Raw genomic sequence first — 27,105 nt, 5'->3', positions numbered from 1 at the left:
TTCTTTCTTGTGTTTAATATGTAAGAAAAAATGTTATTTTGAAAGCATTTGTATATAATCCCTCTACTCTATTTTATTTGTCATGTTTTGCTTTATGAGTGAATTTTGATTAATTTTCACATCTAAACTGAATTAGATTAGTTTAATTTAAATTTAAAGTTTAGATATTCATAAACTATATAAAAAATATTATTAGTTGCAATCCTTCTCATACTAAAAATACTATTAGTTGTAATTGTTCGGTTATCAATATATTAAAAGATCAATCTTAAAATGTTGATCAAAACCTATATAATTTCATTCCCAAAAAGTGAAATATGACAAATAAAAGTGAAAGTTAAATTCAATGGCCTTTTCCTCCTAAAATATGACAAAAGAACGAGAAAACAATCAAGGGAGGAAAGGACATGTGGCTCAAGTTAAAACAAACAAGAAAAATAAAAAGTTTACCAAGTTTATGGCATGATGATCTATATGAAAGGTGTTAAAGCGATGCGGCCTTGTAATTTGTATCAATCGAAATTTCAATACAGATATATTCGTACAAATTATTGGAAGAATTGAGTGAAGAAGAAGAGAGTGTGCAAAAGAGAGTAATATTTTATCTTTTTGTAACAATATTGTTATTAGCAAATGTTTTACTTCATTATCAGACTTTGAACATGAATTTAAATTTATTCGATCTCAGAATAGATATGTGGAGGTGTTAATGTCACACGATATTATAGTTTGAATCAATTGAAATTTAAATATGGATACAGTCGTACAAACAACAGTGTGAATGAATGAAGAAAAGAGCGTGCAGAAGAGAGAGAGTAATATCTTATCTTTCGGTAACAACATCATTATTAGCAGGTGCTTTATCTCTATTATCAGACTTTTGATACGAATTTGAATCAGTTAAGATTTCTATGCATATACAGTTGCACATCATATCGAGTAAAAGAATATAAAACAAGAGCACGAAGGAGAGAGTAAGCATTTACCTTATTAGCAAAGTATAACAAAACCCTTATTAGCAAGCATTTACCTTCATATCATTATTAGACTTTCAACATGAATTCAAATTTACGAAATTTTAATATAGATATCAAATACGAAATCAGAAACAAAAAAAAGAGCAATTACCTTCATTATCGGGCTTTCAACGTGAATTCAGATTTACTCAATCTCAATAATGATATAAAAAATGAAACTGAAAACAAAAAAAAGAGCATTTACCTTCATTATTAGACTTTCAACGCAAATTCAAATTTACGCAATTTCAATATAGATATCAAACACGAAATGGAAAACAAAAAAAAAGAGCATTCACCTTCATTATTAGACATTCAACGTGAATTCATATTTGCTCGATCTCAATACTGATATAAAAAATGAAATAAAAAAAAACATTTACCTTCATTATCAGACTTTCACTGCAAATTCAAATTTACTCGATCTCAATATAAATATAAAAAACAAAATCAGGAACAAAAAAAGAGCATTTACATTCATTATCAGACTTTCAACACGAATTCAAATTTATTCGATCTCAATAGAGATATCAAAAATGAAATCGAAAACAAAAAAAAAACGTTTACATTCATTATCAGATTTTCAACACAAATTCAAATTTACTCGATCTCAATACAGATATCAAAAATAAAATTGGAAACAAAAAAATGAGCATTTACTTTCATTATCAGACTTTCAACGCGAATTCATATTTACTCGATCTCAAAATAGATATCAAACGAAATCAGAAACAAAAAACGAGCATTTATATTCATTATCAGACTTTCAATGCGAATTCAGATTTATTCGATCTCAATATAAATATCAAAAATGAAATCAGAAACAAAAAATAAAAGCATTTACATTCATTATTAGACTTTCAATGTGAATTCAGATTTACTCGATCTTAATACTACTATAAAAAACGAAACCAAAAACAAAATAAAAGAGCATTTACCTTCATTATCAAACTTTCAACGCGAATTCAGATTTACTCGATTTCAATACTGATATAAAAAACGAAATCGAAAAAAGGAGCATTTACCTTCATTATCAGATTTTCAACGCGAATTCAGATTTACTCGATCTCAATACAGATATCAAAAACAAAACCGTAAACAAAAAAAGAGCATTTACCTTCATCATCAGACTTTAAACGCGAATTCAGATTTACTCTATTTCAATACTGATATAAAAAACAAAATCAAAAACAAAAAAAAAGAGCATTTACCTTTATTATCAAACTTTCAACACGAATTTAGATTACTGTATCTCAATATTGATATCAAAAATGAAACCGAAAACAAAAAAAGAATCATTTACCTTCATTATCAGACTTTTAGCACGAATTCATATTTACTCGATCTCAATACAGATATCAAAATCAAAATCGAAAATAAAAAAAAAGCATTTACCTTCATTATCAGATTTTTAACGCAAATTCAGATTTACTCGATCTCAATACTGATATAAAATCAAAATCAAAAACAAAAAAAAAAAAAGCATTTACCTTCATTATCATATTTTCGATGCAAATTCAGATTTACTCGATCTCAATATCAATATAAAAAATAAAACCAAAAATAAAATAAAGCGTTTACACTATTATAAGACTTTAAACACGAATTCAGATTTACTCAATCTCAATACAAATATCAAAAATAAAAAAAGAGCATTTATATTCATTATCAGATTTTCAACACGAATTTAGATTTACTCGATTTCAATATATATATATCAAAAATGAAACAGGAAATAAAAAACGAGTATTTACCTTTATTATCATACTTTCAAGATGAATTCAAATTTACTCGACCTCAATAAGAAAAGAGGAGTGGTGTAGTGGGAGTGTCAGAAGCTGTTGTTAAATAGCAGTCAACAATTCCCCCACTCTCTTTACTTTCCTCTTCTTCATTTCTCTCTTCTTTTTACCAAAATACCCTCAGCCACCACAAAAAAATGACCTAATTTCTCCGGCGAAATTAGCCGCCGACACGTCATTTTTCCTCCGTTTGATCTCGTAAGCTCGCAATTTTCAAATTCATTTTTTCATTTATTTTTTTTTGCTGTAATTTGCAATTTTTTGTCGAAATTTTGGTGATTTAATTGATTATTTTAGCTCAATTTTGTTTGAATAATTTTTGCTATAATTTGCAAAATTTTGGTGCTTATTTTAGCTTTATTAGTGAGTGTAATAGTAGCTTTTTACGCTGTCTTTGTTTATTTTTTTGTTTGAATAATTTTTGTGGAAATTTTGGTGCTTAAATTGCTCAGTTTAAGCTTAATTAGCGAGTGTTATAGTATCTTTTTACGATCTCTTTGTTAATTTTTTTTGTTTGTTTCTTTAGCTCAATTTTGTTTGAATGATTTTTGTGGAAATTTCGGTGCTAAAATTGTTCAATTTAAGCTTAATTAGCTAGTGTAATAGTAGCTTTTTACGCTCTCTTTGTTAATTTTTTTGTTTGCTTGCTTAGCTCTATTTTGTTTGAGTAATTTTTTCTATAATTTGCAAATTTTCGTGGAAATTTTGGTGCTTAAATTGCCCAATTTAAGCTTAATTAGCTAGTGTAGTAGCTTTTTTACATGTTCATTTTGATGATCTTTTTGTTTGTTTGTTTAGCTATTTTCAAATTTTGTTAGCTCAATTCGCCACCGACACTTTCATTTTTCATCCGTTCGATTCCGTGAGCTTGCAATTTTCAAATTCCTTTTTCATTTTTTTTTTAATTTGCTGTAGTTCGAAAATTTGTGGAAGTTTTGCTGATTTAATTGCTTATTTTAGCTCAATTCTGTTTGAATAATTTTTTCTATAATTTGCAATTTTTGTGTAAATTTTGGCGGTTGTTTTAGCTTAAATTACTTGTTTTAGCTTAATTAGCGAGTGTTATGGTAGCTTTTTATGATCTCTTTGTTATTATTATTTTTTTTTTGTTTAGCTCAATTCTGTTTGAATAATTTTTGTGGAAATTTTGGTGCTTAAATTGCTCAATTTGAGCTTAATTGGCGGGTCTAATAGTAGATTTTTATGATCTCATTGTTAATTTTTTTTGGTTTGTTTGTTTAGCTCTATTTCATTTGAGTAATTTTTGTTGTAACTTGTAAAATTTTGTGGAAATTTTGGTGCTTATTTTAGCTTTAATTAGCGAGTATAATAGTAGCTTTTTACGCTCTCTTTGTTATTTTTGTAAGCTCAATTTTGTTTGAATAATTTTTTCTATAATTTGCAAATTTTTATGGAATTTTTGGTGATTTAATTGCTTATTTTAGCTTAATTAGCGAGTGTAATAGTCGCTTTTTATGCTCTCTTTGTTAGTTTTTTTTTTTGTTTGTTTAGCTCAATTTTGTTTGAGTAATTTTTGGTATAATTCGCAATTTTTTGTGGAAATTTTGGTGCTTAATTAGCTAGTGGAATAGCTTTTTACATTTTCATTTTGATGATTTTTTTGTGTGTTTAGCTCAATATTGTTTGAATACTTTTTGCTATAATTACTCGGGCGAATTTTGCCGCCGACACTACATTTTTCCCGTCAGATTCTACCTGTAAACTGCTCTAACTTTTTTTCAACTTTTCATTTCGTTCGCTTTCGTTTTTAGGTCACGAAGTTGGTGCAGATCAAGTCTCTTTTTTTTTTTTTTTTTTTTTTTGCAAATTTGTGGAAATTTTGCTGATTAAATTGCTCATTTTAGCTCCATTAGCGAGTGTACTAGTAGCTTTTTACGGTCTCTTTGTTAATTTTTTTTTGGTTTGTTTAGCTCAATTCTGTTTCAGCTGTTTTTGCAATCTATTTATCTTTGTTTGTTGTTTACTTTAGGTCACGGTTGTGTGAAATTTCACTTAGCTCTGTCTCGGTTAGTACTCTTTCTGTTTCATTTTACTTAGCTCGTATATCAAAAATAGATGTTTTATTTTACTTCTACATTTTAACAAATCTAAGTGATTTTTCTTTCTACTTTTTTTTCATAATACCCTTAGTATTAAATAACTACACGTAAAGTAGTAATAGTTAAATAAATTTAGAGTTCCAAAGTATCATTAATAAGTTTAACTTAGTAAAATACACCTTTGTGCAAGTTTAACAGGGGCCTGAGTAATATGGAACAAGAGTAATTAGCTGTATGTTGCATGTTAACTTCTGTGTTTTTTCTTGTTTTTTGTATCATTTTGTTGTTGTTGTTATTATTGACAATTTTTTTATTTTTTATTTTTTTAAAGCTTGTTAGGTCTAGTGTTTTCTAGGGTTCTTTTATGCCAGATCGAATACTTGCATGTTAGTATAGGACAACATGAACATTAGTTTAAGCTTACCTCTACATAAGGGAATTTCTATTTTTTCCTTACAAGACAAGTTAGTTACAAGTATTATGATGATGTGAGTGCCAACGGAATGTGGTCGGTGCTAACTAGTTTGGGATTTCAGGTTTAGTGATGGATGATTTTGTAATTTTTATCTTGTTTACAAATCTTGAGCTATATTCTGTTTCGCCTGAATTCTGAGTTTCTTAGTTTAGTTTCCATGAGTGATTTGTGTGAATACAGTTACAGCGTATTTTCAACTTGTCGGCATCATGTAAGGTTATTCATGAGCATTAACAGTGTAGCAGGTATTTTATCATAAGGCTATTTTTAATAGGTATTCAGTATTGTCTTTCCTTTTCCTTCTTTGTGTATATTATGAGGTGTACCTTGTTGGTTATAAGTGAACCTTGCCTTATTTCTAACAATGATGCCATTGAAAAAAAGTAGAAGGTTTAGGTTAGTTAAGGAGCTTGTGACGAACCCCGACTTACTAAAATCCAGCAACAACAACAACATGCCCAGTGTAAGGCCACCTATGGGCTCTGGGGAGAATAAGATGTCACATAGACCTTAACCCTTACCTTTGTGGGATAGAGAGGTTGTTTTCAATAGATCCTTGGCTCGAAAAGTAAAATCTTGACATATTAAAGTCCCAAAAGAGAAAAAGATAAGAAGGGCACCTCAGGCAACCCTTGATCCTTTCCCACTTCCTTCGTGATTCCAAGAAGATGCTTCAACCCCGTTAAGTTTTAGCTGGCTATCACGATCCAATAAAGATTTGCAATTTTGATTTGGAATTATATATATTAGAAGACGAACTTATTTTATGAGATTTTAACCTCAAATTTTAGTTAGGCATCTTTTGAGTTTTTATTTGTGGGTAGGGGGTTGTCTAAGATGTCATTCAATAAATTGGCTATAGATTATACTTCAAAATGTAAATGTCTTGAAGTACAAAAAATTGAAGTTCTTTTACTTAACAATTTGAAAGCTTTTTCTTGTTTCTCTCATTTCATTCTTTTGTACTAATCTATTATTTTTAGGAATTTTTATCATGGAAGATGCACAATCAGTTGCAATGCTGATGGACTCCACAACCTCTAAGATACAGCAGCTACAAAAAGCATTTGCTGAGTTGGAAAGTCATCGTGCTGTTACGCTAAACCTGAAATGGAAGCAACTTGAAGAACACTTTCACGGGCTTGAGAAGTCCTTGAAGAGGCGCTTCACCGAACTAGAAGACCAAGAGAAGGAGTTTGAAAATAAAATAGTTCAATCTAAAACGATATTGGAGAATCGTCAAGCTGCTGTTATCTCTAAGGAGCAATCTTCACTTAAGAGTCTCCAAGAGAAAAGAGATGCAGCAGTTTCTGCCATTACTGTTGCTATGGAGAAGCATAAGAAGCCTAATTGTGTGGAACCTGCTGGTACTACTCATGAGGTGCAAGGTGAGTCGTCTATGTTTGAAGCAAAGCCCCTTGATTTCATACCACTTGAGAATACAGAGGACAATATGAAGTCTTTCAAGAACGATGTTGTGGAAGTCAAGCTCTATCCAGAGTTAATTAAGTTATGCCAAGATATGGACTCAGAAGGCCTCCACAAATTTATATCGGACAACCGCAAGAACCTGGCTGCTGTAAGGGAGGAAATTCCATCTGCTTTAAGAACTGCTGTTGATCCTGCCGATCTGGTGCTGGACTCACTCAAGGGTTTCTACCCCTCAGAAGTGTTAATTTCAGATGCTAAAAAAGATGCAAATCTTTTAGGTCTTCGCCGAACTTGTATTATGCTGATGGAATGCCTTAGCGTGTTATTAACGACCCTGGAATTGGATTCTATCTCAAGTTTAATATCAGAAAGTGTAAAGGGACGTGCGAAAGCAATTGCTAAGGAGTGGAAACCAAAGTTAGATGAGCTTGACATTGATGCTAATAATGGGAATTCCTTGGAGGCTCATGCATTCTTACAGCTTCTAGCTACTTTTGGTATTAACTCCAACTTTAATCAGGAAGACTTGTACAAGCTGATACCAATGGTTTCACGTCGTCGCCAAACAGCTGATCTCTGCCGTTCCCTTGGATTGTCCGAGAGAATGCCAGGTTGGTTTTCGAAAATATTTGAGTCGACGACAAGAGGTTTTTATATGCTCATATTTTTGATGAAATACATTTCTTTTGACAGTAACTGAAATACATAAACTATGTCCCTCTCCCTGTTCATGTTTCCCTAGAATACAGCACAGAGGTTTTAGTGTTGACATGTAAATATGTCGATCTTTACTTCGTTCTAAAGGGAAGCAGTATTTCTTTTCATCTATTGATGTGCGTCTTGGAGGTCAGGTTGGCTCATATTGCTTCAGATTCTTAAACATTTGTTTGGTTTATCCTTATGCATTTACGCAGGTGTTATTGATGTGTTGGTTAATAATGGAAAGCATATAGATGCTGTTAATCTAGCTTTTGCATTTGAGCTGACCGACAAGTTTTCACCAGTTTCACTACTAAAATCTTACTTGAATGAAGCAAGCAAAGGATCTTCGCCTGTTAAATCTGGAAATGCATCACCTACTACTGCACAGGTCTGTACTCTATTTTGGTATATTTTGAAATTCACTATTTTTTCCGTATGGGAACGGGAGCCTTGGAGAAACAGTAAAGTTGTCTCCATTTGACCTATAGCCTATAGGTCACAGGTTCAACCCGCGGAAGTAGCCACTAATGCTTGCACGGTATTAGGTTAGGTTGTCTACCTCAGACCCCTTCGGTGCGGCCCTTCCCCTGACCTTGCTAATATGGGATGCTTTGTGCACCGGACTGCCCTCCTTTGTACAAGTTTTCTCTGTAATATCATGGTCTGTATGCAAGTGTCCCTTTCTTCTCTAGTTCACTTGGGTTGGGGGAAACAAATGTTCTTCCATTAACTATTACATCTCCTTTCTTTTCGATAGCAACTTTTGTGTAACGTACCAACAGCCAAGTATCGCATTTGTTGCAGAATGATGTTAACGACAAGCAGCTGACTGCACTGAAGGCTGTGATAAAGTGCATCGAAGACCATAAACTTGAGGAACAATACCCTGTGGATCCTCTCCAGAAACGGCTTCTTCAACTGGAGAAAGAAAAGGCAGACAAGAAAAGAGCCACTGAAGTCGCCAAACCTCAACCCAAGCGACCTCGTGCCAACTGCGTAGCAAATGGAGCTCGAGTTGCTAACGTTGCCTCTGACAAGAACTTCTATGCTAGTAGAATGACTGACAGGTATCCGCCGAAGTACATATATGATCGACCATATGCTTACCCGGGACCAACTGACAACCACGTTCCGTCATTCCTTGGTACTGCTTACAACCTTCCTCCTGGACATGGCAACTTCTTCACAAATGGCTACCACTACCAGGCAACTTACATGCACTAATCACTAGACTTTGCTAATGATCCTTTTTAGCTGTTAGTGTAAGTGTTAACCCTTCTGCTTAACTACTAGTACTGATAGTAAGTAGCCTTGTTTAACTTTTATTCTGATGTAATAGCTGCTGATACTGTGATGTTTTAGTATATGCACTGCCTTTCATGTCAATATTTCTCCATCCATCTGATATTGTCAGGGGTGTGCAAAAATCGATTCAACTGATAAACCGAACCGATAAAATTTTTATTGGTTTTATCGCTGTTGGGTTATTGGGTTAATGATTTTTTAGCAATTTTATAAAAAAAATTATTGGGCTATCGATTTTATGGTTTTAGTTGATGGTTAAACCGGTATTAGATTCTATATACATATCTTTTTGTCTTTTGTATGTTATAGTTGTTGTCGTAGTTTATTTAATTTTGTAGACTTTATACAAATTTTGTAGACTTTATACACTAAAGAAAGTGTAGGACAAATGATATTTAATTTTGTAGACTTTATACAAATTTTGTAGACTTTATACAAAAGATAGTGTAGGACAAATGAAAATAAGCGAAAGTAAAGAAATTTTGGGAGGGTATTTTCTTATCGGTTAAATTGAAAATTGGATCGATAAAGATCAAAAATTGATTACCAAAAGCTGATAACAAATATCTTATTGGTTCGATTATCGGTTTAACGTATTTACAAATTGAAAATTAATAAATCCTATGGTGATGCACAAAATCAAATCGAATTGATTGATGCGCACCCTTAATTATTAGTTTTCCTCATATGCAGCTTCTCTTTTCTTTCTTTTGGTGAAGAAAAAAGTGGGGGAACACTGTATTTGGGAATTACTGTTTGGTTCAGTTCTTCTCTGGTCTCCGAGTATTGTGGAAGCTTTAGGACAACGGACTGCCTTTTTTTAATTCAAGTACCTTGAAGGGATTCTAATGATATAGGTGAGGTGAACTCGACGGGGGATTTAGCTACCTGAAGCAACTATAGATTAGTCGTATTAGTGTAATTTATTTATTTTTTATCTTGAGCCCCCTATCAGAAACAACCTCTCTATTTCTTCGAGGGTAGCGGTATAGACTGCATACATTTTATCCTCCCCAGACCCCACTGTATGGAATACACTGAGCTTATTGTTGTTGTTGTATTAGTGTAATGCCAAAATAGAAAAGGGAAGCAAATCTAGATTAGTCGGATTAGTGTAATGCCAAATCGAAAAGGGCAAAGAGAATACGAGATAAGGTTCTACATATCCAATGACAAACTCCCAACTCCAAAAATACATCAACAACAATAACATACCCAGTGTATTCCCACAAAGCACGGTTTGGAGAGGATAAAATGTACATAGTCCACACCACTACCTCAGAGGTGAAGTAGAGAGTCCATATCCGATAGAACCCCTCATCGAAATTATCCCCTCCATTGTACTTGAATAATAAGTTAAAAGGCAAATATGGATGATTTAAAAATATGTTTGATGTCTAGGTTGGAAATGTTTCATACTGGGAAATCTTGTTCAAGACTTAAAATTGGCACAACAAAGAGCAACATTAAGTGAATTACTAGCATGTACAAAAGGAAAAAAAAAAAAGTTAATATCAAACCACCTTGGGGTGAAATTTCATAATACAATTTTTGTCTTTAGGAATTGAATTTATATCTGCATAAATTCTTTAATGGCGCGAAACATTAAATAGTGAGATATTTGATGCAGAACTATTTGTCTTGAGAGGCAAAAATTAAAAGGGCAAACAACATAAATCTCGACAGTTTGGAGCTTAATTATAGAAAATTTTGACATTTTGCATAAATTACGGAAAATCTCGATTTTAGGTCTATCAAGATACATAACTAGCTCCCGATACATCCAATGAAGATGCACATTTTTTTTTTTACAAAGATACATAATTAGCTTCCAGTAAACTTTTTCAAATTTAGGTCTGTCGAGATATATAATACATCCAACGAAGATACATATTTCCTTGTAAAGATAAATAATTAGCTCTTGATACATTTTTTTCTATTTTGAGTCTGTCGAGATACATAATTAGCTCTCTGATGTATTCAGAGAAGATCATAATTAGTTGATATTTTTGTAAAAACTTTATAACGTTAGAGATTTGTGTAAATATGATAAGTGAATGTGTATGTTTATGTTATTTTTCAAATTAAAAAACAACATAAAATAGGATAAAAGTGCAAATAACCCCAAATTTCCAACATATAGTAAGAAGGCTTTCCCTCCATTGAGGCCCAGTAAAGGTCCAGCATAGCCTACTTGAATGAAGTTCTTTAGGTATTGGGTCATTATAAGCTTACCTACTCTTTCCACTGAACCACTATTCGCAATCAATTAAGGAAAAATAACATAAATATACATATTAACTTATCATATTTACATAAATCTTCTTAAAAAAGTAATTACAAAAAATCTCAACTAATTATGTATCTTCATTGAATATATCGGAAAGCAAATTATGTATCTTGATAGGTTCAAAATCATAAAAAATTATATCGGGAGCGAATTATGTATCTTTACAAGGAAAAAATTTATCTTCACTGGATGTATAATATATTTCGACAGATTCAAAATCGAAAAAAATATATCGAAAACTAATTATGTATCTTTACAAAGAAAACAACTATCTTTGTTGAATGTATCGGAAGCTAACTATGTATCTCGACAGACCTAAACTCAAAATTTTCAATAATTACTCAAAATGTCGAAATTTCCTGTAATCAAGCTCCAAACTGTCGGGATTTATGTTATTTTTCCTTTTTTTATTTCATGTTTAGCGTGAGTATTAATTAGTCTTTGGACTATTTTATTCCATCATTTGTATTAAAATAAGGGGAAAGGACATGGGCTGACCTTTTTAAAAAAAAAAATGGCCACAATTTGAAAAGATGTACAACTGTAGCCAGTCGGCTATTTTTAATTCTCTTTTTTAGCCATTTGGCCCAATTGACACATGCAGTCTCTATACTCAATTGATACATTTTTATACCAAATTGATACACCTTTATACTATTATTGATACACTTTTAAAAAAGAGAAAGGAAATTCTATGCAAGCACATGCAGTCCCTATACCTAATTGATACTCTTTTATACCACATTAATACACTTTTATACTATGTTGATACACTTGCAGTGTCCATATAGTCAATTGATACGCTCTTATACTAGATTGATGCATATTTAGAATGTGTGTAGAAACTGTATAGAGTCGTATAAAATATGTATCTAAATAATAATTGTAGTTAAAAATTGTATAGAATGCGTATAAAAATGATATAATTATTATATAGAATATGTATATGTATAGAAACTGTATCATTATTATATATAAATACATATCTTTTAACAATTGTATTATATTAAAAGTATATGATATTGTATTTTATTGTATAAATAAGTAAAACTAAACAAAATAATTAGTATGTTATTTTAATAATGTTGGTGAATGCAAAATAATCTGGAAAAAATTTAAATAGTAATTGACTTGTCTTGTTGTTAAGTTTGTGGTGTAATGGCTTTTTTATTCAAATAGTATGAGTATCTATTACAATTAGTATTATTAATGATGCTCACTCAGATGCCACTCCCCACACACACCAAATGGCTATTCGGTTGGAATTATTTTCCCGAGTGGCTATTTATCGGGGTTTAGAATTTAGGTGTTAGTTTTATAGAATTATTTTAGTTTTAGGTGTTATTTTTATCCCTTTTCCTTAAAATAATAGAATTGTGATCTCATATAAAAAGCGGGATAAAATAGTCCAATGAAATATCTATGCTTATCCCTTAGAGATTCATAGTATAGCTACTATGGCAAAGTGCATGCATATCCGATTTTGACGCTGTCATTTAATTTGTATTTATATTTTTTTTTTTCTTAAAATAGCATGCGTATATATTGTGCAAAAATTTCAAATATTGTGTGAGGCTGATAACTAACTGAAGTTTAAATATATATGACTAAAGTTTAGTCATATTTGTTTAAACTTCAACCTTATGACGTAAGTTTAGTCATTTTTGTTTGAACTTCAACTATATGTAATTGAAGTTCAGTCATTTTGCCTATCCATTTTTGCTTGAACTTTAATTATATTATATGTGCATGAATTTTCGAATAGAAACCGTTGAAGTCAGACAAAAGTCCAACCATTTTTATTTGAATGAATCAAAATAGTAATATACAACCATGCTCAATAATGTACGAAATATAAAATAATTTTTTTTGGTAATATAAATATAAATATTTTAGTTGTCATAATATTTAAAATTCGTGAGCTCTAATAAATGTTTCAATGCACATAAATATCTACAATTATATATTAATATAAATAGTTCTACTGTCATATCATTATTATTATTACTGTCTTATTATTTATTTTCGTCAGCCCTAAATAATCTTTTCAATGCACATAAATATCTACAACTGTATTAGAAGTACTTAAAAACATTCTTGCCATCTTGAAAATCTTTTGTTTTTGTTTAACACCTATTATATATAGGTAAAAATATACATTAACTTTCGACTTATATTGTGACAGAAAAGGCTCCCACTAACGACGGCGCCACCAGATCCACCGAATCCGCCTCTCAATGACGACATCACCATGGAAGACGCTGCAGTCCACAAGCTCTCCTTCAAGGACATCTTAACTGATCGGCCTCAAGAACTCAACCAATCTTACAATACCACAACTTTCACTCCGGCTTAACAACTCCCATCTGGTAAAAAGTCAATACAGCTATTAGATCTCGAAAAAGAAAGAATCTACCTTCCATGGAGAAATTCAGTAATAGTGAAGCTAATGGGAAGAAAAATCTCATACCAACTCCTCAGATTCAAAATTATGGAACTTTGGAAGCTGTCAGGACCACTCACTCTCATCGATTTGGGCCATGGTTTCTACACAGCGAAACTTAACAAGGAAGAGACCAAGACTACAGCCTTACATGGAGGACCGTGGGTCATTGTGGGGGGATTCCTATCTGTGATTGTCTGGAAACCAAACTTTGTGCCTTCCACTTCAACGATTATCCACACTGCCATCTGGGTTAGGTTACCATAACTACCGACAGAGCTCTATGACCAGCAGATCTTGGAAAAAATTGGAAACCATCTAGGCTCCCTACTCAGAATCGATTCGTGCACCTCATAAACTCTTCGAGAGAGATACGCACGCATCTGCATTCAGATCCCACTAGGAGAGCCTGTGATGAAAACTATATCGATCGACGATTACATGCAACAAGTTGAATATGAAGGAGACGGCATGCTATGTGTGGGATGAGGCAGGGTAGGCCATATTCTGAAAACCTGTACCTTCACTCCACCCCCACAAACGACGCCACCCGCAACTTCACCTACCATCAATGCTACTTCTATGCCCATGACTGGCAAAGAAGAAGATATGTGGAAATTGGTAAGTTTCCCCAAAAGAAGAACCCAGAAAAACAACTCCACGGATTAGGTCCGCGATTCGGTAGCAAAGTCAAGTAAGTACCCTGCCCAAACTAACTCGTCCACTGGTAACTCCATGAGATCGACTACCCTCTCTCAGCCTCCAAAGAGATCTAACGACCCATCTAGGCAGGCAAATGGAGTAAAATCCTAATCAGGGAAGGATAAGGCTCAAAATCCCAATCCTGGCACCTCTGTGGACCATAAGCGGTCCCAAACCATTAACAATAGATTTAATGCTTTAAAAGAAAACATTCCTGAGGGAAAGAATGTTCAGTCTACTACTGTAGATGATGAGACCCTTAAGGTCATGTCAATTAAACCACATGTCTCCTCGAAGGGATCAACCCATTTAATGGACACCCTGAATTTCTCTGAAAATAGCTCTAATGCTGCCCCCAACGCTCATGATATGACCATGGAGGTCATATCTTTTAACTCAAACCTTACCAACCTCTCTTCCCTTTTTAAAAATAGTAAAAACTTACCTAACACCCCTTAATCCTGTTACCACAAAATACCGATGGACAATACTCAACAACCATTCACGCCAAAGAACCCCTTCTTTCTGGTGAGTGCACTACCTCCTCAGGAGCACTCACCAACCTCTTTGCTGGAACTACTGCTACAGGACTTCCCTCTAACTCTTAATGCATGCATCGGAGACCAGCCTGTAATCCTAACCCTGTAGGATCCTCACTACCTAGCCAATATGGTCAAGGAAGCAATAGACCACTCTGTCAAGCATCTAGGGAACCATCTGTAGATGCACACCCTCCTACAGGAATAGTCAACTATGGACTGTATCCACCTTTCCACCCAGGATCATAATCAGCTCCTATACTAAATAGTTCAGAACCTCCCATTTTTCCCAACCCAAGCCTCCAATGTCACCCTCATGGGGCCCTCCTTCATTTCCTGGAATCCAATGGGTCCTCTCATGAACCACTAAATGACGCTCTCTCATGGAAAATGGGCAAAAAAAACAAGAATAGGAAGGAATCTCCAACCTCAATAATCTGAAACAATGCAACTAGGACCTAGAGAAAATTCTAGAAAACCTTGGAGATCAGGTCCCAAAGACTTTTCTCCTAGAGGACTACTTTCAAAAGGAGTTTAAAAAACCAGCAAGAGAAGCCATCATAGTGCTCTTTCCAAAGACATCAATGATCTTTTCTCTGACTCTGAAGAGCTTGTTGGATCAGAACCCACCTGGAATAATAATGAGGTCATTCAAGATACCCAACCCCCCACAAACAAAGAGGAAAGGGAAGACCATCATCAAAATTCCACCAATTCTAATGTATTCAATGATCAACTTAATCATATGGAATGTTAGAGGAGCACACAGTGCTACCTTCAGGAGATAATGCACCTCCCTAGTAAAACTCCACAACCCGATCATGTTTGTGCTGCTGGAAACAAAAATGGCTGAGCACAAGGGCATCACTTTTGAGCTAGGTTTTGATGACCAAATTCAATCCCCTGACATAGGCAGAGCTGGAGGGATGGTGGTAATGTGGAAATAAAACATCCTCAAGCTTGAGGATATCTCCATTACCCAACAATTTATCCACACCAGAGTTAAGGTACTTTAACCCTCCCACTATTGGTTTCTCACTGTTGTTTATGCTTGCACTGACTTCCCCACCAGAGTTGCCTTATGGTACAACATCATTACTTTGGCCAAGAGTCATAACTCTGACTGGTTTATAGGGGGTGCCTTTAATAAAGTCCTCCAGGCTAAAGAAAAATATGGGGGAAACCAAATAAACCATCATAGAACCAACCTCCTATAGAACTGTTTAAACTTAAGTGGTCTAGTTGACCTAGGCTTTAAGGGTAGTAAATATACTTGAACTAACAAAAGGTATAGGAAAAAAGGTAGTCTCATCCTTGAAAGACTAGATAGATGTCTAGCCAATAACTCTTAGGTCCTCAAATACCCTGACACTTGCATCGCTCACCTCCCTAGAAAACATTCTGACTATTTTCCCATGCTGGTTAGTCTCACTAGGATGAACCAATCCCCTAACAACAGACCCTTCATAATGGAACCTATGTGGATTAGACACCCTAGCTTTGAAGGGGTTGTCCACCACTCCTTTGACCATCCTCTTTGAATCTTGCAAGCCATCAAAAATCTACAACAACTCCATTATTTGGAACAAAGAGGTTTTTGGAAACATCTTACAAAAAATGAAAAGGCTGATAACCAGAATAAAAGGTATTCAGAATTCTCCCCATTTTGGCTCCAAACCTTTCCTTCAAAATCTGGAGACTGAACTTGTTTGTGAGTATAATAGCATACTCAAATTTGAACAAGACTTCTAGAGAACTAAGTCAAGAATAAATTGGCTCCAACAAGGGTACTCCAACACAAGTTTCTTCCATGCCTCAACCCTTAACAAAAGGAGAAGAAATAAAATCCTTACTCTTAAGGATGAGACTGGAAACTGGGTTGATAACCTGAGAGATATAGAAACCCATATCACTAAATTCTACTTCAGCCTCTACACAACCAACCACCTAACCTCCACCAACTCTTCTCACCACACCAACCAATCACCCCTCCCCTCTAACCTCCCTACCTCTCCCTTAGAGCTACTGAGATTGCCAAAGCTATTAACTCCTACAACCCTCTCAAGGCTCCTGTCCTGATGGAACCCAGCCCATCTTTTTTCAGAAATACTGGCCCATAGTGCAACATAAAGTAAAAGACTTCTGCCATAAAACTTTTACCTCCAACGCTATGAACCCCTCTGTGAATAAAACCTTACTCTCTCTGATCCCCAAATGTCCAAATACTGTAGTTATCATAAATTACAGGCCCATTGGACTATGTAATACCTTATACAAACTGATCACAAAAATTATTGTCTTCAGGATAAAACCTCTCCTCCCTAAAATCATTGGCCCCAGCTAGTCCAGCTTCCTTACTAACAAAAATATTTCTGGTCATGCCATTATAATCCAGGAGTTCATCAATCATTTCAACAAAATGAGGGGGAAACGGGGCTACTTGATTTTGAAAATTGACTAGGAAAAAACATTTGATAGACTGGAGTGATTCTTTATTAAGGACATACTCCAGTACTTTGCTTTTTCACAACCTCTTATCAAACTCATTATGTCTTGTGTCTCCACCAATTCCATCTCCATACTTATCAATGGCTCAAAGTTCAGGGAATTCAAATCAACAAGAGGAATTAGGCAAGAAGATCCTCTTTCCCCTACCTCTTTATTCTCTATATGAAAAGGCTCTCCAGGGCCATTGACTCTCTGGTTTTCACTAAGGATTGGTAACTTATCAGCATCTCCACCCATAGCCCTCCCATTTCCCATCTTTTTTTTGCTGACGACCTAACATTTCTTTCTAAAGCCAATCCTGAAACATGCCAGGCTATTAGCTATATCCTTAAGGCTTTCTGTACTCATTCAGGCCAAAAAATCAATCAAACCAAATCCAAGGTAGTTTTCTCCTACAACTGCACAGACACTACCATCTCTTCCCACACTACCATTCTTAACATCAATTCCAATGACACCTTTGGTAAATACTTGGGATTCCCCATCTTCCATACTAAACCACTTGTGACAAGTGTGGAATCACTTGAGTTGGTTGCTTATTTTGAAATGTTAGTTGCTTGGGGATTCCGTTCCCTTGAGGTCACCGTAAGAACTTGATGTTATTTATATGAATTCTTTGGTCTTAGTGTTCAATATACTCTTTGGTTCATAGTATTTGTGCATTGTGTGTCAAGTTATCTATCATTCTATCTTATTATTGTTATTGTGTTGATTCTCGATTTTGGGTGTCCAAACTCGAGACCTTGTTGTGTCATTTTTGTTCTTGTTATTGTGTTGTAATCTTAGTTTGTGGCTCGCTGATTATAGTTGTTGAACACCTTAGAATCTTTTTGTTATCGTGCTTGTATTGTTATTGTGTAGTGAATCCGAGAGGGGTCACCAAAAGGGGTCCTCAGTTCTTCAAATCATGGATTGTTTTGGTGTGTGTTAGTGTCTTTCTTGTCGATCTTGTATCATTTAGTATCAAATTCGAGCTTGATTTCGTTCCTACGAAGTCAATCTTGGGTTTGTTATCTTGAAAATTTAAAAAAAAAAGTGTCAAAATCGAAAATTAAAAAAAAAGTACTATTCCCATTTTTGACCCTAGGTCAAAATTTGAGTCTTTAATTTTGTTTTTTTCTTATGTTTTTAGTGTTATATTATTGTTCTCTAACACTATAGGAGTCTAGGGTTCGAATTTAAGCTAAATCGGAGTTGATTTGAGTGTTCTACCCTTGATGTGGGCTTAAACTTGAAGAAAGAGAGGTAGGTTCGAGATCTGAAATTTTTTGTTGATAAATTGAACAAATTTATGTTTGGAATGTGTTTAAAAGGTTGAAAATAGCCTTGGTTCAAAATTTTATCGCATTCCAATCATCGGTTCAAGAGTTAGAGATTTTTGAAGTTCTTGGTGTTCTTGAGAAATTGTTGTTCTTCACATCTTGACATCTCTTAATCAATATAAAGTATAACATAGATCCAAAAAAGGTGTAAGATAAAATTGAAAAGTTGTTGGTGAAGAGACTTGAACACATCACTTCAAAGACTTGTCAACCACTTTTCCATATTTCAAGGACCTTGTTTTGTGGGAATAGTAAAGTCAAGTCTCACTTTTTAAGTTGGAATTTGAAAAAGTTTCCAAGACTTGAATTTTTCCACCAAATGACAAACTCATCCATTCCAAATTGTATCAAGACAAAAGCTTCGGTGATTAAAAAAAAAATTGTGTGGAACCGCGACCAATTACGTGGCTGCCACGTCATCACGTTTTACTGTTCACGCAACATAAGTAAGCTCGAATTTTTTAATTTCTTAGTTTCTAATCTTTGTTTCTTAGTTTCATTTTGTTGATTCTATTGCTAATTAACAAACCAGTAATTGTCTACTAGGTTGTAAATTAGTTTTGGGTTTGTTTATTCGTGTCTACATTTCTTTGTGTGCTTTTATCTTTTTGAAAACTCGTTGTAGCCTTTTAACTCAAGTACGTACAAATTTATTTTGAGTCATTACAAACAAAAATTCATTTCGACCTTAAGCCGCAAGTGGGACCAAGTAACTTCATTGGAGTAAAAATGGTGTACCAACACTTGTGAGACCAATTGAGTGATACTTGAAAAAGTGTGAGCTTGAGAGTTAGTGAGGGTGATTTTTGCTAACCTTAACTTGTTATTATTTGTGTTTTGTTTAGTATTTCTTATTAGGTACGATGGCTTCGGGTGAAGGTAGTCCAAGAGCCTCGAGAGAGATAACCATGGATGTTTTTTTGGCGGCCATAATGATTGTGAAACATGATCTCAGTGGTTGAATGGAGAGGATGGAGGAAAGGATGGACGGGATAGAGTGTTCCTTTTCAAGGAGAATGGATACATTGGAAGTTCGTTTAGATTCCAACCATTCAAGTTCGAAACACTACCATGCCTCGACTAGTGGACATGCTACCACCCCGGATACATTTCCCCAATTGCTCAATCCACCTAGACCAACCCATGAACCCATCCACCAAGTCCCTACTTATCCAAAAAACTGAAGTCAAGTCCATCAAGAAGCTTCCCAAATCCGAGACCCCCTTGATATGTCGAGAGAACCACTAAACCAAAACTAACCAATCCAAATTGATGATGTGGAAGGTGAGGGTCTTTATAGAGTTGAGGGGTTAGATGAAACAACTCTCTTTGCAGAATTTGTGCGCAATAGAAGAAGATATTATGGCGGGGGACATAGAGGCCGAGGGGAAAGAGTTGGACCGGCTCCTCATGGTAGGGTCAACTTGGGACACCGACCTCATGTTTCAAGAAGGTCTAGTAGTTCAAGGAGGCAATATGGGTAGAGACACGGGCCTAAATTCCATTAAGATTACTCTTCCTTTTTTCAAAGGGACTAGTGATCCATCTCTCTATCTTGATTGGGAGTTACAATGTAATCGGATTTTCCAACTCAATGAGTTAACTTCCCAAAAGAAAGTCGCATATGCCATTGCTCAATTTGAAGGTTATGCATCTACTTGGTGGGAGACAAAGCGGTTGCAACGGGCAAGGAATAACAATCTTGACCTTCCGGATTGGGATGAATTGAAAGCTCTTATAAGGGAGAGATATGTCACGGAGAGGTATAAACAAGAGCACTAACAAAGCTCTACAACTTGAGGTAAGGAGATAGAAGTATGGAGGAGTATTATGATAAGTTTCAAAACTTGATCCTACGTCTTGACATAGTCGAACCTCCAAATCATTGCCTAGCTCGGTTCAAGGGTGGCTTGTGCTATGAAGTTTTTTCTTAATTAGTTGTCCACAAGTTTGACCGAATTGAGGACCTTGTAGAAGCGGCCATTGAAGTTGAAAAGAACAATCATGATAAGAAGACCTTCGAGTGGGACAAGTCCTACAAGGCCTTAGAGAAGAAGCCATTTGATAAAACAATCCAAAGGTATCCATGACTTGAATGTACTAATTCTTCCACTCCTAATCCTAAGGGTATCGTTTGTTTTAAAAGTCAAGGTTGGGGTCACAAAGCTAGCAAGTGCCCAAACCGAAGAAGCATTATACTAGTGGAGGGTAATCCTTATTTTGTTGGGGATAAAGTGACCAAAAATGATGTTAGTGAAGGACCCCTCAAGAGGATGATGGAGATGATGGTGAACCCGAGAAGGTGGTGGAAGAAGGGAAAGTTAATGTGCCTTGCGGATTGATGAGGAGAACACCTCATGATGATGCTTGTCCCGAAGAAAGTGAGATCTTGGTTCCACTTTGACCTCTTGATAATGAAGAACCCGAGAGTACACTATGGTCCTTGCTCCAAGGAAGTACACTTTTCTTTTTGTCTTGTTTCTTGCCACACTTAGGTGGATAGACAAGTATTTATTTTGGTGCTTAGAAGGGTATCTTATTCCCCAAGTTCCCACGGTATGTGTAGAATGTACACTCGTGGTTTGATATTTTTTGGTTGATTGTGCTAACTTTAACCCTCATGTCACAAGGAATACGTGTTCTTTTGTCTTCTCTATTGTTTTGAAGGTTCGGATTCGAGGTCGAATCCTTTTTCAAGAAGGGGAGGATGATACGAGTACGATTGTGATTGTGGATCAATACGTAAAGAACTCGTGCTCGGGTGATCGACCAACAAATGGAACAAGCTTTGGAGTGTTGACTCATTAAGGGCATTTTAGTCATTTTGTAATAAGTTGTAACCTAGGCTATAAATAGAACATATTAGGTCATTTTATCATAACTTAGATGATATCAAGTGCGGAATCACTTGTGTTGGTTGCTTGTTTTGAAATGTTGGTTGCTTGGGGATTTCGTTCCCTTGAGATCACCATAAGGACTTGATGTTATTTGTATGAATTCTTGGGTCTTAGTGTTCAATATACACTTTGGTTCATAGTGTTTGTGCATTGTGTGTCAAGTTATCTATCATTCTATCTTATTATTGCTGTTGTGTTGATTCTCGGTTTTGGGTGTCTAAACGCGAGACCTTGTTGTGTCATTTTTGTTCTTGTTATTGTATTGTAATCTTAGTTTATGGCTTGCTGATTATAGGTGTTGAACACCTTAGAATCTTGTTGCTATCGTGCTTGTATTGTTATTGTGTAGTGAATCCGAGAGGGGTCACCAAAAGGGGTCCTCGGTTCTTCAAATCATAGACTGTTTTGGTGTGTGTTAGTGTCTTCCTTGTCGATCTTGTATCAACCAACCAAAAGTGACTTTCAGTTCATCATAGACAACATGCATAAAAGACTTGCTGGTTGGAAGACCAACATGTTATCTATGGCTGGAAGACTGGTGCTCACAAAATCTACTCTTGCTTCTATCCCCTCACATGTCATGCAATTTATCAGACTCCCTGATAGAATCTCCAAAACCATAAACCAAATTCAAAGAAACTTTGTCTGGGGCTCCACTGCTGATAATAAGAAACTCTACATGCTTAGCTGGGATACTATTTCTTTACCCAAGGAGAGAGGAGGTCTTGGTCTCCAGAAATGTGAAAATAGAAATAAAGTGGCTCATGCTAGCTTAGCTTGGAGAATGCACAATAACACTCAATCCCTTTGGGGTAAAACCCTCTACAATAAGTATTGTAGAAATCATCGTACAAGCCTGAACCAAATGGCTTGCTCCAGAATTTAGAAATGTATTAGAGAGGGTTGGGCCATTTGCACAAAACACCACAGATGGATGGTCTATAAAGGGAACAAAATCAGATTCTTCATGGACAAATGGATACCCAATCACCAGTCCATCAGGAGTTATGTGATAGGCCCCCTTAACAAAGGTGAGGACCTCATGACCCTCAATGTTGTCCACAACCAAGGCATTTGGGACTTTAGTGCCCTCTCCTTCATCCCTTCCCAGGACCTCCTCACTATCATTCTCAATAGTTATATCCCTTTCCAAACTGACCAAGAGGATAAACTCATCTAGGATTCTTTCCCTGATGGTAACTTTACCCTCAGCAATGCCCTAAACTCTCTCCAACCCAAAACCAACCATCAAGGCCCTGATCCCACTAAGGACTATTTCTGGATTTGGAAGCTTAAGACCCCTCCTAAAATCAAAACTTTTTTGTGGATGCTCTATCATAACAGATTACCTACTGGGAGCTACTTAAACTACCTTGGTATGGAGGTATCACCTCACTGCAAATCATGCCCTAACATGGAAGAATACATATCACATATTTTCTTCCAATGCCCCAAATTCATAACCTTCTGGGAGGGGATTGCCTCCAAAAGCATCTCCATCAGCTCTTTCAACTCTGCTCAGCTCAATAGCCTCAACTGGTTTCATACTTGGAAAGCCCTGGGGAATAAACCTTTCAACACATGGTACTCTTGGAATAAAATCTTACCCTTTTGTCTGTGGAATATCTGGTTAACTAGGAACCATAATGTGTTCAATAACAAGGATGACAACATCTCCATTGATCAGACCTTAGCACTTGCCAATGAATATGCCTTAACCATTGACAACACCTCTAAATTCTCCAAACATACCAACATCATTTACCTTAGCTGGGATCCCCCCTCCCCCCCAACTAGGTCTGCACAAACTTAACACTGACGCTAGTGTAACCTGCCAATCGGGCCCAGGAAAGGTGGGAGGTGTGTTTAGAGATCATGAAGGAAACTGGACCCTATGTTATACTAAAGACCTCCCTCATGTGGACGCTCATCAGGCTGAACTGTTAGCCATCCTAGAAGGCCTAAGGTTAGCCCTTTCCAGAAACTTGTTTCCTCTCAAAATTAACTCGGATTCAACTACTGCAATAAATATGATTCAAACTAATCATCTTGGCTTCTGCAATATCATCTCTGAATGCAGGTACTTAATGCAGAAACTACCCGATTCTGAAGCACACGCCCAGGGAACTGAACAAGGTCGCTGATGCACTAGCTAAATCAATGGGAGGGGAGCCACGTTTTGGTCAGCTGCAACTACTGACAGTACCACCATTGTTTGTACATGACCTACTGGAAGCAGACAAATTAGAATCTAAGTACTCTAGAAGGGTTATCTCTAATCATGTAACAACTGTAATAGATACTACCGTCCATCATTTTTCGAGAGACCGACCAGGCTCTCAAAGTCAATCTTGTATCATCACTGTTTAATTTTAATATTATGCTCCCCTCTTAACCAAAAAGAAAAGAAAATCTTTTGTTTTTAGACTTTCTACTTTAGATATTGTATTTAGGGTCGACTAAATTCAGATTCGTACATACACTGCAAAGTTCATTTTTGGAGACGAATTCAGAGGCGGAGCCAGAATTTTAATTAATGGGGTTCAATATTTGAAGAAAACCTAGCCGAAAGGGATTCAACACCTACTATAAATACATAAAAATTAATTTTAATCATGTATAAAGAATAGATTTTTTTGCCAAAGGGGGTTCGTACCGAAGGACTGGATCTGCCCCTGGAGATGATGCTTCCAACGGGACTTCTTTTCATTCTCGTGAGCTCGAACCCAAGACCTCTACTTAAAGGCAAATGACTTTAATGTTTTAACCATTCACCACAATCCATGCTGGTGCGATTTTGAAAATTTACATCGTATTTAATTATCCAAAAAAAAAAATTATATCATATAGTATTATAACTTATAATTGTTATGAATTGCAACAATATATTGAAAAAGAAGTCGACAAATAATATCCCCTCTATTATGAAATATAAAACAAGAACAAGAATAAATAAAGAGAGAAGAGGCATCTTTATTTCTCTTGAGGGATGATAGATCATAAGATGATTCTTGATTGAGAATATATTGAATAAAACCCCTCTATTTATAGGAAAAAATCCTCTAGTTTCTGACTAAAAGACAGATACTTCAAATCCTGATAGATATCAGTTAGATCTTGATAGATCTTATTAGATCTTGATGGACATCCAGTAAATAAATTTATAACACTCCCCCTTGAATGTCTAGATAAATAATGTGCCTCGTTAAAATCTTACTACAAAAAATTCATTGGAAAAAAAAATTAGTGAAGGAAAAAAAGTAAGCATCTCTAATAATAAGAATTTCAGCTGCCTCATTAAAAAACCTTACAAGTAAACCAAGTGGGACAAAACCATGAAGGAAAAAAAGAGTACAACGCGTATTTGCTCCCCCTGATGAGAACATCAATGAACTTTTGTATCCCAATCTTGTGCACCATCTTCTTGAAAGTTGTAGTTGAAAGAGACTTAGTGAATAAATCAGTCACATTGTCATTTGAACGAATATGTTTCACGTTAATATCACCATTCTTTTGTAGCTCATGTGTATAGAAAAACTTTGATGAAGTGTGCTTCGTTCTATCTCCTTTTATGAATCATCTATTAAGATGTGTTATGCATGCTGCATTATCTTTGTATAAAATTGTGGGTACATTATCACATTTCAAATCATATTTTTCTCGAATGAGATGTATTATTGATATAAGTACAACCACAAAGATGGACATATGTGAGAGCGTAATGAACTCGAGACTTGGAGTGTGCAAGTGAAGGACTTAAAAAACACCAACCCAACCCTAATCTCACACTTGAAGTGTAAATAGGAGCCTTAGAACACAACAAGACAACCCCTACATTACACTTGAAGGGCACCTATCTCTAGAGGGGCATTTTGGATATTTTAGCTTTTATTTTTGTAATGGCTATAAATAAAACCTTTTAGGGTTTCATTCATTAGTGATTGATGATGTTTTAAAAGTATGTAACACTTTGTAACACAAGTCCTCTCTTTTCTAAGAGGCAAACCTGAAATCAGGTGAACACCAAATGTTGAATCACTTGTGTTATTTATTCTTGGCTTGGAACATTGGGTGCTTGGGAGATTGAGGTTCCTCTTGTATTCACAAAGAGTGTAGGTGTTCGTATTACATATTTCTAAGGGTTTAGGTGTTTAATACACACCTTAATTCTTAGGCCTTGTAATAATATATGTCTCACTTTTTATCTTTACTTTTGTTGTGCTATCTTGTGTAGTGGACTGTTTTGGTTCCTTTATTGAATCTGAAACTTGTGTTATTGTTTTTCATCTTATTTTTCACGTTATTGTTGTGTTGTTGGCTGTTTTGGTGTGAAATACACCATTTTTATCTTGTATTCTTATTGTATTTGTTGAATCTGAGAGTGGTCATCAAAGGGATACTCTGTTCTTTGAACTTGTAGACTGTTTTGGTGTATGTTTTGTTCCTTTTATTGTATTTCCTTGCTTTTATCGTATCAATCACGGACCTCAACTACACACATTCTTGGTTCGCTTCATGAATAACTATTATCTTAACATGGTGTTTTGCGGAAATTTTGACTTTTGAAGAGAGTGGCCACTTAATTTTGAAAAGGAATTAAGAAACCTTTAGAGAGTTACTTCAAACGATTCAAAATAGGAAAACCGTTTTAAGTTAGAGATTCTAGACAAGCGGTTCCTATTAATGTTTTAGGAAGGTGTTAGGCACCTAAAACGTCCGCTAACTTGCAGTTATCCGAACTATTTGAAAATTGTCTTTTGATTAACTTCGAAAAGATTAATTTGTTGAAATAGTGATTTGATTTTTTCAAAAAAAAAAAAAAAAACTTGTGTAAAATAGATTTAGGCGACTTAGTAGGGATTTTAACTAAGTCTAAACAAAACTAATAAACAAATAAACACATAAAAGGGGAAGGGGGGAGAAAGTAAAGGATTTAGGCCATTAGGCCCAAATCAACGAGACATGTCCTAGTTTAGTTAGGTTTTCAACCTATTTCACCTGTCGTAAACTATTTTTTGAGTCTTGCTTCACCTGTATTAAATACAACTTTGGCTTCGAGGTCGAAATGACTAAATAAATAAATGACTAAATGAATAAATAAAAAGAAGTCAATAATAAAAATTGAGTCTTTTCAAGTCTTTTAGTGACCTCATCAATGGGTTTTGACCCATTTTCCTTCTTTGTCTATCTTCTAGAACCCGCACGTCATGTAGTGGACCTTAGGTTTAAACTTCGAACTTGACTCGAAGGGGTGAGCCTCATTTACCCATTACGAAATGCAGGAGGAGAGGTGGACTCGAGATATTTTTTGCATACAAAGAAAAGATAAAGAAATTAATATATGTTCAAGGCATAAAAGTGACATATTTCAAAGTAAAAGAAACTATCAAGAACCAATTTTTTAATGACAAGAATAAGCACACTTGCACAAGAATGAGAGTCAACAAATAAAAAATGCAAAGCAAAAGTTTCACAATCATACTATGCATGAGTCAAAATATCCAAATAATTTTATTTAGCCGCAAAAGTTCGAACTTTCTTATCATTTTGAAAAGAAAACATTCGAACAAAGAAGAATAAACATCTTGGATGAAAAATAAATCTTATATGAGG

General features: G+C 35.1%; 1 protein-coding gene across 2 annotated transcripts; it reads left to right on the top strand.

The window, feature by feature from the left end:
- Positions 1-2,785: 2,785 nt before the first annotated feature.
- On the top strand, positions 2,786-8,872 carry LOC107873570 (FRIGIDA-like protein 3). Of its 2 annotated transcripts, XM_047413493.1 has the most exons (5): positions 2,811-3,016; positions 4,809-4,845; positions 6,337-7,395; positions 7,699-7,874; positions 8,291-8,872. In XM_047413493.1, the coding sequence occupies exons 3-5, from the start codon at positions 6,348-6,350 to the stop codon at positions 8,708-8,710; spliced, it is 1,644 nt and encodes a 547-aa protein (XP_047269449.1). In that variant the 5' UTR covers positions 2,811-3,016; positions 4,809-4,845; positions 6,337-6,347; the 3' UTR covers positions 8,711-8,872. The 2 variants fall into 2 exon arrangements, with proteins under 2 accessions (XP_016575958.1, XP_047269449.1); XM_016720472.2 differs by lacking the exon at positions 4,809-4,845 and having other exon boundaries at positions 2,786-3,016.
- The last annotated feature ends 18,233 nt before the right edge of the window (positions 8,873-27,105 follow it).

This window comes from Capsicum annuum, chromosome 6, assembly GCF_002878395.1.
Source record: "Capsicum annuum cultivar UCD-10X-F1 chromosome 6, UCD10Xv1.1, whole genome shotgun sequence".
Lineage (NCBI taxonomy): Eukaryota > Viridiplantae > Streptophyta > Magnoliopsida > Solanales > Solanaceae > Capsicum > Capsicum annuum.
This window is presented reverse-complemented; position numbering and strand designations above follow the sequence as displayed.